Here is a 20,631-nt window from a genome sequence, read left to right as displayed (position 1 = left end):
GTACCTGGTGGTGGTAGTAGTAGTGGTACCTGGTGGTAGTAGTAGTAGTACCTGATGGTGGTGGTGGTAGTAGTAGTACCTGGTGGTGGTGGTAGTAGTAGTAGTAGTACCTGGTGGTGGTGGTAGTAGTAGTACCTGGTGGTGGTGGTGGTGGTAGTAGTACCTGGTGGTGGTAGTAGTAGTACCTGGTGGTGGTAGTAGTAGTAGTACCTGGTGGTGGTGGTAGTAGTAGTAGTAGTACCTGGTGGTGGTAGTAGTAGTAGTACCTGCTGGTGGTAGTAGTAGTAGTAGTACCTGCTGGTGGTAGTAGTAGTACCTGCTGGTGGTGGTGGTAGTAGTAGTACACTAGTAGTAGTAGTAGTAGTAGTAGTACCTGGTGGTGGTGGTAGTAGTAGTAGTAGTAGTAGTAGTAGTAGTAGTACCTGGTGGTAGTAGTAGTAGTAGTAGTACCTGGTGGTAGTAGTAGTAGTAGTAGTACCTGGTGGTAGTAGTAGTAGTAGTACCTGGTGGTAGTAGTAGTAGTAGTACCTGGTGGTAGTAGTAGTAGTAGTACCTGGTGGTAGTAGTAGTAGTAGTACCTGGTGGTAGTAGTAGTAGTAGTACCTGGTGGTAGTAGTAGTAGTAGTACCTGGTGGTGGTGGTAGTAGTAGTAGTACACTAGTAGTAGTAGTAGTAGTACCTGGTGGTGGTAGTAGTAGTAGTAGTAGTAGTAGTGGTAGTAGTAGTAGTAGTACCTGGTGGTAGTAGTAGTAGTAGTAGTACCTGGTGGTGGTAGTAGTAGTAGTACCTGGTGGTGGTAGTAGTAGTACCTGGTAGTAGTAGTAGTACCTAGTAGTAGTAGTACCTGGTGGTGGTAGTGGTAGTAGTACCTGGTGGTGGTAGTGGTAGTAGTACCTGGTGGTGGTAGTGGTAGTAGTACCTGGTGGTGGTAGTAGTAGTACCTGGTGGTGGTAGTAGTAGTACCTGGTTGTGGTAGTAGTAGTACCTGGTGGTGGTAGTAGTAGTAGTACCTGGTAGTAGTACCTGGTGGTGGTAGTGGTAGTAGTACCTGGTGGTGGTAGTGGTAGTAGTAGTACCTGGTGGTGGTAGTAGTAGTAGTACCTGCTGGTGGTAGTAGTAGTAGTACACTAGTAGTAGTAGTAGTAGTAGTGGTGGTGGTAGTAGTAGTAGTAGTAGTAGTAGTAGTAGTAGTAGTAGTAGTAGTAGTAGTAGTAGTAGTAGTAGTAGTAGTAGTAGTAGTACCTGGTGGTAGTAGTAGTAGTAGTACCTGGTGGTAGTAGTAGTAGTAGTACCTGGTGGTAGTAGTAGTAGTAGTACCTGGTGGTAGTAGTAGTAGTAGTACCTGGTGGTGGTGGTAGTAGTAGTAGTACACTAGTAGTAGTAGTAGTAGTACCTGGTGGTAGTAGTAGTAGTAGTAGTAGTAGTAGTAGTAGTAGTACCTGGTGGTAGTAGTAGTAGTAGTAGTACCTGGTGGTGGTAGTAGTAGTAGTACCTGGTGGTGGTAGTAGTAGTACCTGGTAGTAGTAGTAGTACCTAGTAGTAGTAGTACCTGGTGGTGGTAGTGGTAGTAGTACCTGGTGGTGGTAGTGGTAGTAGTACCTGGTGGTGGTAGTGGTAGTAGTACCTGGTGGTGGTAGTGGTAGTAGTACCTGGTGGTGGTAGTAGTAGTACCTGGTGGTGGTAGTAGTAGTACCTGGTGGTGGTAGTAGTAGTAGTACCTGGTAGTAGTACCTGGTGGTGGTAGTGGTAGTAGTACCTGGTGGTGGTAGTGGTAGTAGTAGTACCTGGTGGTGGTAGTAGTAGTAGTACCTGCTGGTGGTAGTAGTAGTAGTAGTAGTAGTACCTGCTGGTGGTGGTGGTTGTAGTAGTAGTGTTACCTGGTGGTGGTAGTAGTAGTGTTACCTGGTGGTGGTAGTAGTAGTACCTGGTGGTAGTAGTAGTACCTGGTGGTAGTAGTAGTAGTGGTAGTAGTACGTGGTGGTAGTAGTAGTAGTGGTAGTGGTAGTAGTACCTGGTGGTGGTAGTAGTATTAGTAGTGGTAGTAGTACGTGGTGGTGGTGGTAGTAGTAGTAGTAGTAGTAGTAGTACCTGGTGGTGGTAGTAGTTTTAGTAGTGGTAGTATTACCTGGTGGTGGTGGTAGTAGTAGTACCTGGTGGTAGTAGTAGTAGTACCTGGTGGTAGTAGTACCTGGTGGTAGTAGTAGTAGTACCTGGTGGTAGTAGTAGTAGTACCTGGTGGTAGTAGTATTAGTAGTGGTAGTAGTACGTGGTGGTGGTGGTAGTAGTAGTAGTAGTAGTAGTAGTAGTACCTGGTGGTGGTAGTAGTTTTAGTAGTGGTAGTATTACCTGGTGGTGGTGGTAGTAGTAGTACCTGGTGGTAGTAGTAGTAGTACCTGGTGGTAGTAGTACCTGGTGGTAGTAGTAGTAGTACCTGGTGGTAGTAGTAGTAGTACCTGGTGGTAGTAGTAGTAGTAGTACCTGGTGGTAGTAGTAGTAGTAGTACCTGGTGGTGGTAGTAGTACCTGGTGGTGGTAGTAGTACCTGGTGGTGGTAGTAGTACCTGGTGGTAGTAGTAGTTGGGGAGCCAGAAAATTGGGTTTGGGAGCCAGATAATTGAACTCTACACTAATAACGGGGTGATCCGTGTTTCTCTTAACATGGTAATCACTGAAATTAGACTGAATTATTCACCACCACCACCACCATAGGCTGGGCTGTCGTCTTGTGAGAGGAATGTTACTGTTACTATCGGGGTGCAGAAGACGTAAGGTACTCAGACAGATTTCAAGGTGTTTACACTATTTGATTCATCACATGTAGTTGTTCCAAGACAGGTTAGTTAGCCGTTTTTTATAACCACTATCTGCGCATTCTGCGTCCTTTCATGGGATTGCCCTGATTTGTACGTAGTTCCACCAATGAAATGTGCTGGATCTGGGTGTGCTTACTAGCCTGAACCATTGAGGTGGCATCTGGTTTAGAGCAGAATATCTATGTCACTGCTGCTAGGATAGATTGCATAACTGGTCAACTTTCTGAATCTGTCCCTTTTTCTAGTCGCACATCAGATGAGTCACTAAGCACCAGCTGCTCTAGTAGGACTGTGACTGTATGGACATGTCTAGCCTACAGGTAACTGCCAAAATGAAAGGTACACTGACTGACACAGTGTCTTAATCGGGCGTTGGGTCACCACGGGCCAGAACAACTTCAATGGACCTTGGCATAGATTCTTCAAGTGTCTGGAACTCTACTGGAGGGATGCGACACCCTTATTCCACAATAAATTCTGTACGTTTTTGTTGATGGCCGGTGGAAAACGCTGTCTCGGAATCCCTCCAGAATCTCCCAGAAGTGTTCAATGGTGTTGAGATCTGTTGACTGACACGCACGCAACTTTAAACTGTTGATTTGTTAACACTAGATGACTGATAGGGGGTGCTGTGTTCAAGCCCATGTGCCTCCATCTTAGCATTCCTTCTCCATTGTAAAAAATATTTAGGAAGTTATAGAAATGCATTTATTAATATCTACAATCATTTTTGGCAAGTATATTCTATTACAGACACCTTCATACATGTTTTAATTTTCAAAGATTTTACTGAGTTACAGTTCATATTGTTATTTTATTTAACCGTTATTTAAAAAGGTAGGATCGTGGATCAGAAAACCAGACAGTATCTGCTGTGACCACCATTTTACTCTTGTAGAGTGACACATCTCCTTCACATAGAGTTGATCAGGCTGTTGATTGTGGAATGTTGTCCCACTCCTCTTCAATGGCTGTGCCAAGTTGCTGGATATTGGTGGGAACTGGAACACGCTGTCGTACGCATCAATCCAGAGCATCCCAAACATGCTCAATGGGTGACATGTCAATGAGTATGCAGGTCATGGAAGAACTGGGACATTTTCAGCTTCCAGGAGTTGTGTACAGATCCTTGTGACATGGGGATGTGCATTATCATGCTGAAACATGAAGTGATGGCACCACAATGGGCCTCAGGATCTCGTCATGGTATGTCTGTACATTCAAATTGCCATCTATAAAATGCAATTGAGTTTGTGGTCTGTAGCTTGTGCCTGCCCATACCATAACCCCACCGACACCGAGGAGCACTCTGTTCACAACGTTGACATCAGCAAACCACTCGCCCACTCAACGCCATACACGTGGTCTGATGTTGTGAGGCCGGTTGGGCGTACTACCAAATTCTCTAAAATGAATAGATCCTAGAGGCGGCTTATGGTTGAGAAAAGAACATGCAACAGCTCTGGTGGACATTCCTGCAGTCAGCATGCCAGTTGGACGCTCCCTCTAAACTTGAGACATCTGTGGCATTGTGTGACAAAACTGCACATTTTAGAGTGGCCTTTTATTGTCCCCAGCATGCAGTTTAATCAGCTTCTTGATATGCCACACCTGTCAGGTGGATGGATTATCTTGACAGAGGAGAAATGCTCACTAACAAGGATGTACACAAAGTTGTGCATGACATTTTGAGGGAAATAAGTTTATTGTGCGTATGAAAACGTGTTTTATTTCCGTTCATGAAAAATGGGACCAACACTTTAAATGTTGTTTTTTATGTTTTGGTTCATTGTATATTATGTGAGCTAAACATAATGTTACTGTCCCCACGACAACAGCAAATATACTTAAATGCATGTCATTTTGTCCTTCATTGAAATAGTGTAGAATTCCATTCATTCCTATGGAGGACTGCTCCTACTAAGGAGTACCAATATGGCTGACTGATGGCTTCAGACCCTCTGAAAGGCCAATACATGGCATCAGCAATCCTGGGGTTTAAATTACATCGTTGCTTTACACATCACTGTGTGTCGGTCGGTCGGAGAGCTGCGTGTCGGTCGGTCGCAGAGCTGCGTGTCGGTCGGTCGCAGAGCTGCGTGTCGGTCGGTCGGTCGGAGAGCTGTGTGTCGGTCGCTCGGTCGGAGAGCTGCGTGCCGGTCGGTCGGGGTAGCGGTGTGTCGGTCGTTCAGAGAGCTGTGTGTTGTTCAGAGAGCTGTGGGTCTGTCTGTCAGAGAGTGTTATGAGTGAGAGCGAGAGAGAGCGAAGCCTCCGTGTGCTGACTGAGTTCCTCTCCCACTTCCTGTCCACCGGGGCACGGAGCTTGCTCACTCCGCTCTGTCGGAAACACCAGACTCTGTCACCAAGGCGACGACGAACAGGAAGTGGCACTGTGAAAGTTGGCCGGGCTGAGCGAGTGAAAGAGAGAGAGATAAGAGACTGACTGACGTGTGGAGTCATCACCAGAGGAGGAGATTAAACGCAACATGAACATGAGGCCTGCAGTCGTCACCACTTTGCTTCACTCAGAGTTGATTTGAACAAGCCAAGGAATACAGTGACTACCATGCGTCCCAAACAGCCCTCTATTCCCTTTATATTTCACTTCTTTTGACTTTGCTAGGGCCCATAGGGCACTGTAAAGGGGGTAGGGTGCCATTAGGGACACAGCCATAGACCGGCCTCGTCGGGCTACTCATCCTGGAGGTCTGGAGAATGCTGTTCTCTGTGGTTCTCTTCATTCTGAGCTAAATCCTGTCTGACTGAACAGATGAATGCGTCATGATGATATAATTCTACAGAGAGATTAGTAATCCTGCTTCCTTAAAGGGAGAGATTTGTAGTCTGTCACCGTCAGCCCCCAGAATACATCGCTGCTGCTTCCTGCCACTGTGCTGTCCTCCTGAAGGTTGGCCCAGTGCCATGTGTGTGTGTGCAGGGGCATTGTCTTCTCTCCTGCCTCTGTACTGTGTGTGAAACAGAGCTTTGTGATGTGGTGACGTCTCCTGAAGTACTCAGGATGCATCAGTCTCTGCGTGACGTTGTTGCCTGGCACCCCACATCACTGAATGTCTGTCTCTCTCTCTCTCTCTCAGTAGTCGCTCTCCTTAACATCCAAGTTCCATCATCAAGTTTCTGCCCCCTTCTGAAGTCCACTTGCTTCCTTTCCTTGTCTCCTTTCGTCCTGTACCAGATACTGGTTAAGCTGCAGCCTCAATGGCTATCTCTCTGTCTCTCTCTCTTAATTCAATTCAGTAAATGCTTTATTGGCATGAATGGGTAGTTTGGTCGTTCATGTCATTTCAGCAAACCATGACCATCTCAGATTGTTCTAAAGTCATTCCTGTAGTTCTGTATAAACAGCTGATTAGCATTCCTGCAACATTATTTTGTTGAAATATCATTGTATCTCTGAGAAATTAAGCTGATTGATTGCACCCAAGTTAATCATTTTAAATTATAGGATTAATATTATATTTAATAAATATAATACCTAACATCCAATTTCAACAAACTTTTTTTTTTCTGAGTAATCCAAAGAAACTGTCAAAACCCACGATGAACCCTCCAGTCCCCAGGCCAATCCCACCCGACAACACGTATATAGCATCAGTCCTGTCTGACCAGTAGTATGGAGCTGTGTCTCAGAATATTGTTTCTTCATCCTATATAATGTATTCCCAGTGAATTTGGGGATGTTTTTCCCCTGTTCAGACAATATAGTCTTAAATTCTTAGGTTCATGTCTCTTCCTGTTATTACCATGTTCTGACCACTAGATGGTGCTGTTCCTACTATGTGGATAACATTATTTTTTTACGTTAAGAAACCCCCCAACCTCAGAATTAAAGGGATAGTTCACCCAAATTACAAAATGACACATTGGTTTCCTTACCCTGTAAGTAGTTTATGGACAATGTATGACAGCATTACCACCCTGCATCCCACTGCTGGCTTGCTTCTGAAGCTAAGCAGGGTTGGTCCTGGTCGGTCACTAGATAGGAGACCAGATGCTGCTGGAAGTGGTGTAGGACCAGTAGGAGGCACTTTTTCCTCTGTTCTAAAAAAAAATATCCCTATGCCCCAGGACACTGCCCTGTGTAGGGTGCCGTCTTTCGGATGGGACGTTAAACGGGTGTCCTGACTCTCTGTGGTCACTAAAGATCCCATGGCACTTTTTGTAAGTGTAGGGGTGTTAACCCTGGTGTCCTGGCTAAATTCTGATACCATCATGGACACCTAATCATCCCCAGCTTACAATTAGCTCATTCATCCCCCTCTCCACTGTAACTATTCCACAGGTCGTTGCCGTAAAGGAGAATGTGTTCTCAGTCAACTTACCTGGTTAAATAAATCAAATCCATGCTTTGGTTTAGTTTCCCTGTCCACTGTTTCAAATGCTAACTTTTTAGCATTTATGGCACAAATCCAATGCAAGTCAATGGTAGCAATGTTAGCATATCCAAATCCTCTATAAATAGAATCATTGAGTTACACCATTTTTTTAATGCTAATATTATGTTTCTAACAACAGAAACAATTTCAGAACAATCTTGAGATGGTGGTGTCAATCCTCTTTGCCACTGTTGCCAAAGCAATGTATAAGAAGTATGATATAAATTAACAATATGTTTGAGCAATAATGGTACTGTATATTCTCAGTCAGAAGACTGGACACACCTACTCATTCAAGCGTTTTTCTTTAGTTTGACTATTTTCTACATTGTAGAATAATAGTGAAGACATCAAAACTATATATAATAATACATATGGAGTCATATCAAAACATATTTAATATTTGAGATTCTTCAAAGTAGCCACCCTTTGCCTTGATGACAGCTTTGCACACTCTTCACATTCTCTCAACCAGCTTCATGAGGTAGTCACCTGGAATGCATTTCAGTTAACAGGTGTGCCTTGTTAAAAGTTGTGGAATTTCTTAACTTGTTTGAGCCAATCAGTTGTGTTGTGACAAGGTAGGGGTGGTTTACAGAAGATAGCCTTCATTTGTAAAATACAAAGTCCATATTATGGCAAGAATCACTCAAATAAGTGAAGAGAAATGACAGTCCATTACTTTAAGACATGAAGGTCAGTCAATACGGAAACATTTTGCAGTCTCAAAAACCATCAAGCGCCATGATGAACCTGTCTCTCATGAGGACCGCCACAGGAAAGACCCAGAGTTACCTGTCTCTCATGAGGACCACCACAGGAAAGACCCAGAGTTACCTGTCTCTCATGAGGACCGCCACAGGAAAGACCCAGAGTTACCTCTGATATGATGAAACTGTCTCTCATGAGGACCGCCACAGGAAAGACCCAGAGTTACCTCTGCTGTGATGAAACTGTCTCTCATGAGGACCGCCACAGGAAAGACCCAGAGTTACCTGTCTCTCATGAGGACCGCCACAGGAAAGACCCAGAGTTACCTGGCTCTCATGAGGACCGCCACAGGAAAGACCCAGAGTTACATGTCTCTCATGAGGACCGCCACAGGAAAGACCCAGAGTTACCTCTGCTATGATGAACCTGTCTCTCATGAGGACCGCCACAGGAAAGACCCAGAGTTACCTGGCTCTCATGAGGACCGCCACAGGAAAGACCCAGAGTTACCTGTCTCTCATGAGGACCGCCACAGGAAAGACCCAGAGTTACCTGTCTCTCATGAGGACCACCACAGGAAAGACCCAGAGTTACCTCTGCTATGATGAAACTGGCTCTCATGAGGACCGCCACAGGAAAGACCCAGAGTTACCTCTACTATGATGAACCTGTCTCTCATGAGGACCGCCACAGGAAAGACCCAGAGTTACCTCTGATATGATGAAACTGTCTCATGAGGACCGCCACAGGAAAGACCCAGAGTTACCTCTGATATGATGAAACTGTCTCTCATGAGGACCGCCACAGGAAAGACCCAGAGTTACCTGTCTCTCATGAGGACCACCACAGGAAAGACCCAGAGTTACCTCTGCTATGATGAACTGGCTCTCATGAGGACCGCCACAGGAAAGACCCAGAGTTACCTCTACTATGATGAACTGTCTCTCATGAGGACCGCCACAGGAAAGACCCAGAGTTACCTCTGATATGATGAAACTGTCTCATGAGGACCGCCACAGGAAAGACCCAGAGTTACCTCTGATATGATGAAACTGTCTCTCATGAGGACCGCCACAGGAAAGACCCAGAGTTACCTCTGCTGTGATGAAACTGTCTCTCATGAGGACCGCCACAGGAAAGACCCAGAGTTACCTGTCTCTCATGAGGACCGCCACAGGAAAGACCCAGAGTTACCTGGCTCTCATGAGGACCGCCACAGGAAAGACCCAGAGTTACATGTCTCTCATGAGGACCGCCACAGGAAAGACCCAGAGTTACCTCTGCTATGATGAACCTGTCTCTCATGAGGACCGCCACAGGAAAGACCCAGAGTTACCTGGCTCTCATGAGGACCGCCACAGGAAAGACCCAGAGTTACCTGTCTCTCATGAGGACCGCCACAGGAAAGACCCAGAGTTACCTGTCTCTCATGAGGACCACCACAGGAAAGACCCAGAGTTACCTCTGCTATGATGAAACTGGCTCTCATGAGGACCACCACAGGAAAGACCCAGAGTTACCTCTGCTATGATGAAACTGTCTCTCATGAGGACCACCACAGGAAAGACCCAGAGTTACCTCTGCTATGATGAAACTGTCTCTCATGAGGACCACCACAGGAAAGACCCAGAGTTACCTCTGCTATGATGAACCTGTCTCTCATGAGGACCGCCACAGGAAAGACCCAGAGTTACCTCTGATATGATGAAACTGTCTCATGAGGACCGCCACAGGAAAGACCCAGAGTTACCTCTGCTATGATGAAACTGGTTCTCATGAGGACCGCCACAGGAAAGACCCAGAGTTACCTCTGCTATGATGAACCTGTCTCTCATGAGGACCGCCACGGGAAAGACCCAGAGTTACCTGGCTCTCATGAGGACCGCCACAGGAAAGACCCAGAGTTACCTGTCTCTCATGAGGACCGCCACAGGAAAGACCCAGAGTTACCTCTGCTATGATGAAACTGTCTCTCATGAGGACCACCACAGGAAAGACCCAGAGTTACCTCTGCTATGATGAACCTGTCTCTCATGAGGACCGCCACAGGAAAGACCCAGAGTTACCTCTGCTATGATGAAACTGTCTCTCATGAGGACCGCCACAGGAAAGACCCAGAGTTACCTCTGATATGATGAAACTGTCTCATGAGGACCGCCACAGGAAAGACCCAGAGTTACCTCTGCTATGATGAAACTGTCTCTCATGAGGACCGCCACAGGAAAGACCCAGAGTTACCTCTGCTATGATGAAACTGTCTCATGAGGACCGCCACAGGAAAGACCCAGAGTTACCTCTGCTATGATGAAACTGTCTCTCCATGAGGACCACCACAGGAAAGACCCAGAGTTACCTGTCTCTCATGAGGACCGCCACAGGAAAGACCCAGAGTTACCTCTGTATGATGAAACCTGTCTCTCATGAGGACCGCCACAGGAAAGACCCAGAGTTACCTCTGCTATGATGAAACTGTCTCTCATGAGGACCGCCACAGGAAAGACCCAGAGTTACCTCTGCTATGATGAAGCGGTCTCTCATGAGGACCGCCACAGGAAAGACCCAGAGTTACCTCTGCTATGATGAAACTGTCTCTCATGAGGACCGCCACAGGAAAGACCCAGAGTTACCTCTGCTATGATGAAACTGTCTCTCATGAGGACCGCCACAGGAAAGACCCAGAGTTACCTGTCTCTCATGAGGACCGCCACAGGAAAGACCCAGAGTTACCTCTGCTATGATGAAACTGTCTCTCATGAGGACCGCCACAGGAAAGACCCAGAGTTACCTCTGAGGACCGCCACAGGAAAGACCCAGAGTTACCTGATGAAACTGTCTCTCATGAGGACCGCCACAGGAAAGACCCAGAGTTACCTCTGCTATGATGAAACTGTCTCTCATGAGGACCGCCACAGGAAAGACCCAGAGTTACCTCTGCTATGATGAAACTGTCTCTCATGAGGACCGCCACAGGAAAGACCCAGAGTTACCTGGCTCTCATGAGGACCGCCACAGGAAAGACCCAGAGTTACCTGGCTCTCATGAGGACCGCCACAGGAAAGACCCAGAGTTACCTCTGCTATGATGAAACTGTCTCTCATGAGGACCGCCACAGGAAAGACCCAGAGTTACCTCTGATATGATGAAACTGTCTCATGAGGACCGCCACAGGAAAGACCCAGAGTTACCTGTCTCTCATGAGGACCGCCACAGGAAAGACCCAGAGTTACCTCTGCTATGATGAAACTGTCTCTCATGAGGACCGCCACAGGAAAGACCCAGAGTTACCTGGCTCTCATGAGGACCGCCACAGGAAAGACCCAGAGTTACCTGGCTCTCATGAGGACCGCCACAGGAAAGACCCAGAGTTACCTCTGCTATGATGAAACTGTCTCTCATGAGGACCGCCACAGGAAAGACCCAGAGTTACCTGGCTCTCATGAGGACCGCCACAGGAAAGACCCAGAGTTACCTCTGATGAAACTGTCTCTCATGAGGACCGCCACAGGAAAGACCCAGAGTTACCTCTGATGAAACTGTCTCTCATGAGGACCGCCACAGGAAGACCCAGAGGATATGTTCATTAGAGTTACCAGCCTCAGAAATTGTAGCCCAAATAAATGCTTCAGAGGTAAAGTAACAGACAACTCAACATCAACTGTTCAGAGTGTGTGAATCAGGCCTTCATGGTCAAATTGCTGCAAAGAAACCACTAAAGGACACCAATAAGAAGAGACTTGCTTGGGCCACGAAACACGGGCAATGGACATTAGACCGGGGGAAATCGGTCTTTTGGTCTGATGATTCCAAATTTGAGATTTTTGGTTCCAACCACCGTGTGTTTGTGAGACGCATTGCACTGTAGGTGAACGGATGATCTCTGCATGTGTGGTTCCCACCGTGAAGCATGGAGGAGGAGGTGTGATGGTGTGGGGGTGCTTTGCTGGTGACCTTGTCAGTGATTTCTTTAGAATTCAAGGCAGACTTAACCAGCATGACTACCACGGTATTCTGCAGGGATACACCATCCCATCTGGTTTGGGTTTTAGTGGGACTATCATTTGTTCTTCAACAGGACAATGACTCAAAATACACCTCCAGGCTGTGTAAGGGCTATTTGACCAAGAAGGAGAATGTTGGAGTGCTGCATCAAATGATCTGACCTTCACAATCACCCGACCTCAACCCAATTGAGGTGGCTTGGGATGAGTTATTATTCTACAATGTAGAAAATAGTATAAATAAAATAAACCCTTGAATGAGTAGGTGTCAGAACCTTTGACTGGTACTGTATATTTCAACAGAAACAATTATGCATGGGAAGTAATACACCAAAAATGTAAATAATAGCAACCATTGTCAAATTTGAATATACAAGGGCTCATGTGTATGACATGGCAGGATCTATCGTCTGTTATTATGACATGGCAGGATCTATCGTCTGTTATTATGACATGGCAGGATCTATCGTCTGTTATTATGACATGGCAGGATCTATCGTCTGTTATTATGACATGGCAGGATCTATCGTCTGTTATTATGACATGGCAGGATCTATCGTCTGTTATTATGACATGGCAGGATCTATCGTCTGTTATTATGACATGGCAGGATCTATCGTCTGTTATTATGACATGGCAGGATCTATCGTCTGTTATTATGACTGTTATTATGACATGGCAGGATCTATCGTCTGTTATTATGACATGGCAGGATCTATCGTCTGTTATTATGACATGGCAGGATCTATCGTCTGTTATTATGACAGGCCAGGATCTATCGTCTGTTATTATGACATGGCAGGATCTATCGTCTGTTATTATGACATGGCAGGATCTATCGTCTGTTATTATGACAGGCCAGGATCTATCGTCTGTTATTATGACAGGCCAGGATCTATCGTCTGTTATTATGACAGGCCAGGATCTATCGTCTGTTATTATGACAGGCCAGGATCTATCGTCTGTTATTATGACAGGCCAGGATCTATCGTCTGTTATTATGACATGGCAGGATCTATCGTCTGTTATTATGACAGGCCAGGATCTATCGTCTGTTATTATGACATGGCAGGATCTATCGTCTGTTATTATGACAGGCCAGGATCTATCGTCTGTTATTATGACAGGCCAGGATCTATCGTCTGTTATTATGACATGGCAGGATCTATCGTCTGTTATTATGACATGGCAGGATCTATCGTCTGTTATTATGACATGGCAGGATCTATCGTCTGTTATTATGACATGGCAGGATCTATCGTCTGTTATTATGACAGGCCAGGATCTATCGTCTGTTATTATGACAGGCCAGGATCTATCGTCTGTTATTATGACAGGCCAGGATCTATCGTCTGTTATTATGACAGGCCAGGATCTATCGTCTGTTATTATGACAAGCCAGGATCTATCGTCTGTTATTATGACAGGCCAGGATCTATCGTCTGTTATTATGACATGGCAGGATCTATCGTCTGTTATTATGACAGGCCAGGATCTATCGTCTGTTATTATGACATGGCAGGATCTATCGTCTGTTATTATGACATGGCAGGATCTATAGTCTGTTATTATGACAGGCCAGGATCTATCGTCTGTTATTATGACAGGCCAGGATCTATAGTCTGTTATTATGACATGGCAGGATCTATCGTCTGTTATTATGACATGGCAGGATCTATCGTCTGTTATTATGACATGGCAGGATCTATCGTCTGTTATTATGACAGGCCAGGACATCATCGGCAACAAGATCTGCTGTCTCTACCTTTTCCCTAACAAAATGTAAATGTTCCCCTCAACAGGCAGTTAAAGACATTCTGCAATTCTTTCTTTAAATTTCAGGAGGTAAATACCTCTGAGTCATATGTGGTGTAGGAAGTGCTGCTCATTCTCTTGTTTACCTGCCCCGCAGTGCTTCGTCTTCTCTGATCCTCATGTTTTTCTGTGGCGTCCTGTCTCTATTGCCAGGCTATGGTCACTGACTCTAAATTGTTAATGTCTTCCTTTGAGTTCTTAGATTTTTGACAAGGTGTTGTGCTAATTTGATTATCTCTATTTAGAATTTTAGGATTTCGTTTTGCCAGTAAATAGTCGAATAGTTGAATTTAGCTGCCGCTTTTGGGCCATTTTCTCTGTCTGTGTCTGTCCTACTTAAGGGCTTTATTGGCATGGGAAACATATATGTTTAGGGCAAAAATAACCATACAATAGCATAGAGGACATTGGGGTGACTGGTCGGCTAGAGGCGGGTGGCCTGGTCGGCTAGAGGCGGGTGGCCTGGTCGGCTAGAGGCGGGTGGCCTGGTCGGCTAGAGGCGGGTGGCCTGGTCGGCTAGAGGCGGGTGGCCTGGTCGGCTAGAGGCGGGTGGCCTGGTCGGCTAGAGGCGGGTGGCCTGGTCGGCTAGAGTGTTGGACTAGTAATCGAAAGGTTGCAAGATCGAATCCCCGAGCTGACAAGGCAGTTAACCCACTGTTCCTAGGCCGTCATTGAAAATAAGAATTTGTTCTTAACTGACTTGCCTAGTAAAATAAAGATTTAAAAAAAAAAAATGTGCATGTTGCTTGATCTGTCCCTCCGTCTTGCTATCTCAATTCAAAGTGCTTTATTGGCATGGGAAGCATATGTTAATAGATAATAGACAAAAGTGAAGTAAACAATGAACAGTAAACATTAGTCACAAAAGGTCCAAAAGAATAGAGACATTTCAAATGTCATATTATGTGTGTATATATATATTCAGTGTTGTAACAATGTGCAAATAGTTAACGTACAAAAGGTCAAATAAATCAACATAAATATGGGTTGTATTTACAATGGTTTCTCGTGTGTGTGTGTGTGTGTGTGTGTGTGGTGTGATCTAGTTTACCTAATCAGTGTTTCTGGATCATTTGTATGTAGATAAACTGAGAAGCTCAGATCTGGTGACATTTTTTTTAAAGGACTTACTTTCTACTCCAAAATGAATGTAAATATAATTGGGTAGCTCTAAAATCCTGCTGTTTGGAGGCTCGCTAGACTACAACTCTGTCCCTGCCTCCTCCTCCTCCGACACTCTGTGTTAGATTCTAAAAATCATGTGTTTCACAGTTCTCTGCAGTAGAAATGCAGAATGTCTAGTCAAGGTGTTTGTTGGCCGCAGTAGATGGGTTCTTAGCCTTTAGGCATTGGTACTGGGCTGGAACCAAAGCCTGCACAACCAGGATGTTGATCACTGAGGTAACGAGGCAGAGGAAGGGGATATGATGAGGATAGAGGTCAGAGGTGCTGTATGCTCATCTAGATTCAAGGAAAAGGTCTCTGTTCTAACAGTCCAAACTGATGGGATTTTATGTTTAGTCACTATTCTACAAATACATGATTCTGTCTCTCCGGCTCTGTCTCAGATCAATGAGTTGAGCCATGTTCAGATCCCCATCATGTTGATGCCTGATGACTTCAAGGCCTACTCCAAGATTAAGGTGGACAATCACCTCTTCAACAAGTAAGTGTGTATACACACACACACACACACACTAATCCAGCCATTTCCCAAACTAGGTGTCACAACCGTGATTTAAAAATAGTTTTGCGAGAGAAACGGCAGTTTCTGTTTTCATTCATACAAATGTGACTGTATCTTTTGAACGGTTTAAACTACAACATATTTTGACCCCAACACGAGACGAGACTCTCAGGAACACGTATGTCTGTTTCCCTCTACAATGACCCCAACACTGGAAGACGAGACTCTCAGGAACACGTATGTCTGTTTCCCTCTACAATGACCCCAACACAGGAACACGTATGTCTGTTTCCCTCTACAATGACCCCAACACTGGAAGACGAGACTCTCAGGAACACGTATGTCTGTTTCCCTCTACAATGACCCCAACACTGGAACACGTATGTCTGTTTCCCTCTACAATGACCCCAACACTGGAACACGAGACTCTCAGGAACACGTATGTCTGTTTCCCTCTACAATGACCCCAACACTGGAAGACGAGACTCTCAGGAACACGTATGTCTGTTTCCCTCTACAATGACCCCAACACTGGAACACGTATGTCTGTTTCCCTCTACAATGACCCCAACACTGGAACACGTATGTCTGTTTCCCTCTACAATGACCCCAACACTGGAAGACGAGACTCTCAGGAACACGTATGTCTGTTTCCCTCTACAATGACCCCAACACTGGAACACGTATGTCTGTTTCCCTCTACAATGACCCCAACACTGGAACACGAGACTCTCAGGAACACGTATGTCTGTTTCCCTCTACAATGACCCCAACACAGGAACACGTATGTCTGTTTCCCTCTACAATGACCCCAACACTGGAACACGTATGTCTGTTTCCCTCTACAATGACCCCAACACTGGAAGACAAGACTCTCAGGAACACGTATGTCTGTTTCCCTCTACAATGACCCCAACACTGGAACACGTATGTCTGTTTCCCTCTACAATGACCCCAACACTGGAACACGAGACTCTCAGGAACACGTATGTCTGTTTCCCTCTACAATGACCCCAACACTGGAAGACGAGACTCTCAGGAACACGTATGTCTGTTTCCCTCTACAATGACCCCAACACTGGAACACGTATGTCTGTTTCCCTCTACAATGACCCCAACACTGGAACACGTATGTCTGTTTCCCTCTACAATGACCCCAACACTGGAAGACGAGACTCTCAGGAACACGTATGTCTGTTTCCCTCTACAATGACCCCAACACTGGAACACGTATGTCTGTTTCCCTCTACAATGACCCCAACACTGGAACACGAGACTCTCAGGAACACGTATGTCTGTTTCCCTCTACAATGACCCCAACACTGGAACACGTATGTCTGTTTCCCTCTACAATGACCCCAACACTGGAACACGAGACTCTCAGGAACATGTATGTCTGTTTCCCTCTACAATGACCCCAACACTGGAAGACAAGACTCTCAGGAACACGTATGTCTGTTTCCCTCTACAATGACCCCAACACAGGAACACGTATGTCTGTTTCCCTCTACAATGACCCCAACACTGGAACACGAGACTCTCAGGAACACGTATGTCTGTTTCCCTCTACAATGACCCAACACTGGAACACGAGACTCTCAGGAACACGTATGTCTGTTTCCCTCTACAATGACCCCAACACTGGAACACGTATGTCTGTTTCCCTCTACAATGACCCCAACACTGGAACACGTATGTCTGTTTCCCTCTACAATGACCCCAACACTGGAACACGAGACTCTCAGGAACACGTATGTCTGTTTCCCTCTACAATGACCCCAACACTGGAACACGTATGTCTGTTTCCCTCTACAATGACCCCAACACTGGAACACGAGACTCTCAGGAACACGTATGTCTGTTTCCCTCTACAATGACCCCAACACTGGAACACGTATGTCTGTTTCCCTCTACAATGACCCCAACACTGGAACACGTATGTCTGTTTCCCTCTACAATGACCCCAACACTGGAACACGAGACTCTCAGGAACACGTATGTCTGTTTCCCTCTACAATGACCCCAACACTGGAACACGTATGTCTGTTTCCCTCTACAATGACCCCAACACTGGAACACGAGACTCTCAGGAACACGTATGTCTGTTTCCCTCTACAATGACCCCAACACTGGAACACGTATGTCTGTTTCCCTCTACAATGACCCCAACACTGGAACACGAGACTCTCAGGAACACGTATGTCTGTTTCCCTCTACAATGACCCCAACACTGGAAGACGAGACTCTCAGGAACACGTATGTCTGTTTCCCTCTACAATGACCCCAACACTGGAACACGTATGTCTGTTTCCCTCTACAATGACCCCAACACTGGAACACGAGACTCTCAGGAACACGTATGTCTGTTTCCCTCTACAATGACCCCAACACTGGAACACGTATGTCTGTTTCCCTCTACAATGACCCCAACACTGGAAGACGAGACTCTCAGGAACACGTATGTCTGTTTCCCTCTACAATGACCCCAACACTGGAACACGAGACTCTCAGGAACACGTATGTCTGTTTCCCTCTACAATGACCCCAACACTGGAACACGTATGTCTGTTTCCCTCTACAATGACCCCAACACTGGAACACGTATGTCTGTTTCCCTCTACAATGACCCCAACACAGAACACGTATGTCTGTTTCCCTCTACAATGACCCCAACACTGGAACACGTATGTCTGTTTCCCTCTACAATGACCCCAACACTGGAAGACGAGACTCTCAGAACACGTATGTCTGTTTCCCTCTACAATGACCCCAACACTGGAACACGTATGTCTGTTTCCCTCTACAATGACCCCAACACAGGAACACGAGACTCTCAGGAACACGTATGTCTGTTTCCCTCTACAATGACCCCAACACTGGAACACGAGACTCTCAGGAACACGTATGTCTGTTTCCCTCTACAATGACCCCAACACTGGAACACGTATGTCTGTTTCCCTCTACAATGACCCCAACACTGGAACACGTATGTCTGTTTCCCTCTACAATGACCCCAACACTGGAACACGTGGAACACGTATGTCTGTTTCCCTCTACAATGACCCCAACACTGGAAGACGAGACTCTCAAGAACACGTATGTCTGTTTCCCTCTACAATGACCCCAACACAGGAACACGAGACTCTCAGGAACACGCATGTCTGTTTCCCTCTACAATGACCCCAACACAGGAACACGAGACTCTCAGGAACACGTATGTCTGTTTCCCTCTACAATGACCCCAACACTGGAACACGAGACTCTCAGGAACACGTATGTCTGTTTCCCTCTACAATGACCCCAACACGTATGGAACACGTATGTCTGTTTCCCTCTACAATGACCCCAACACTGGAACACGAGACTCTCAGGAACACGTATGTCTGTTTCCCTCTACAATGACCCCAACACTGGAACACGAGACTCTCAGGAACACGTATGTCTGTTTCCCTCTACAATGACCCAACACTGGAACACGAGACTCTCAGGAACACGTATGTCTGTTTCCCTCTACAATGACCCCAACACTGGAACACGTATGTCTGTTTCCCTCTACAATGACCCCAACACTGGAACACGAGACTCTCAGGAACACGTATGTCTGTTTCCCTCTACAATGACCCCAACACTGGAACACGTATGTCTGTTTCCCTCTACAATGACCCCAACACTGGAACACGTATGTCTGTTTCACGTATGTCTGTTTCAATGACCCCAACACTGGAACACGAGACTCTCAGGAACACGTATGTCTGTTTCCCTCTACAATGACCCCAACACTGGAACACGTATGTCTGTTTCCCTCTACAATGACCCCAACACTGGAACACGAGACTCTCAGGAACACGTATGTCTGTTTCCCTCTACAATGACCCCAACACTGGAACACGTATGTCTGTTTCCCTCTACAATGACCCCAACACTGGAACACGAGACTCTCAGGAACACGTATGTCTGTTTCCCTCTACAACGACCCCAACACTGGAAGACGAGACTCTCAGGAACACGTATGTCTGTTTCCCTCTACAATGACCCCAACACTGGAACACGTATGTCTGTTTCCCTCTACAATGACCCCAACACTGGAACACGAGACTCTCAGGAACACGTATGTCTGTTTCCCTCTACAATGACCCCAACACTGGAACACGTATGTCTGTTTCCCTCTACAATGACCCCAACACTGGAACACGTATGTCTGTTTCCCTCTACAATGACCCCAACACTGGAAGACGAGACTCTCAGGAACACGTATGTCTGTTTCCCTCTACTATGACCCCAACACTGGAACACGAGACTCTCAGGAACACGTATGTCTGTTTCCCTCTACAATGACCCCAACACTGGAACACGTATGTCTGTTTCCCTCTACAATGACCCCAACACTGGAACACGTATGTCTGTTTCCCTCTACAATGACCCCAACACAGGAACACGTATGTCTGTTTCCCTCTACAATGACCCCAACACTGGAACACGTATGTCTGTTTCCCTCTACAATGACCCCAACACTGGAAGACGAGACTCTCAAGAACACGTATGTCTGTTTCCCTCTACAATGACCCCAACACAGGAACACTAGACTCTCAGGAACACGTATGTCTGTTTCCCTCTACAATGACCCCAACACTGGAACACGAGACTCTCAGGAACACGTATGTCTGTTTCCCTCTACAATGACCCCAACACTGGAACACGTATGTCTGTTTCCCTCTACAATGACCCCAACACTGGAACACGTATGTCTGTTTCCCTCTACAATGACCCCAACACTGGAAGACGAGACTCTCAAGAACACGTATGTCTGTTTCCCTCTACAATGACCCCAACACAGGAACACGAGACTCTCAGGAACACGCATGTCTGTTTCCCTCTACAATGACCCCAACACAGGAACACGAGACTCTCAGGAACACGTATGTCTGTTTCCCTCTACAATGACCCCAACACTGGAACACGAGACTCTCAGGAACACGTATGTCTGTTTCCCTCTACAATGACCCAACACTGGAACACGTATGTCTGTTTCCCTCTACAATGACCCCAACACTGGAACACGAGACTCTCAGGAACACGTATGTCTGTTTCCCTCTACAATGACCCCAACACTGGAAGACGAGACTCTCAGGAACACGTATGTCTGTTTCCCTCTACAATGACCCAACACTGGAACACGAGACTCTCAGGAACACGTATGTCTGTTTCCCTCTACAA

At 46.1% G+C, this 20,631-nt stretch overlaps 1 protein-coding gene across 3 annotated transcripts in view; it reads left to right on the top strand.

The window, feature by feature from the left end:
* LOC139366930 (phosphatidylinositol 5-phosphate 4-kinase type-2 alpha-like) overlaps window positions 1-20,631 on the top strand; it is a 62,028-nt gene that overhangs the window by 23,789 nt on the left and 17,608 nt on the right. For all 3 annotated transcript variants that reach the window (XM_071104690.1, XM_071104689.1, XM_071104688.1), the window contains exon 2: window positions 15,299-15,396. In XM_071104690.1, coding sequence (XP_070960791.1) covers window positions 15,299-15,396 — 98 coding nt within the window. The remainder of the gene's footprint in view (window positions 1-15,298; window positions 15,397-20,631) is intronic.

This window comes from Oncorhynchus clarkii, chromosome 15 (assembly GCF_045791955.1).
Source record: "Oncorhynchus clarkii lewisi isolate Uvic-CL-2024 chromosome 15, UVic_Ocla_1.0, whole genome shotgun sequence".
NCBI lineage: Eukaryota > Metazoa > Chordata > Actinopteri > Salmoniformes > Salmonidae > Oncorhynchus > Oncorhynchus clarkii.
Note: the sequence above shows the minus strand (reverse complement) of the source record. Positions and strands in the feature narration are given on the sequence as shown.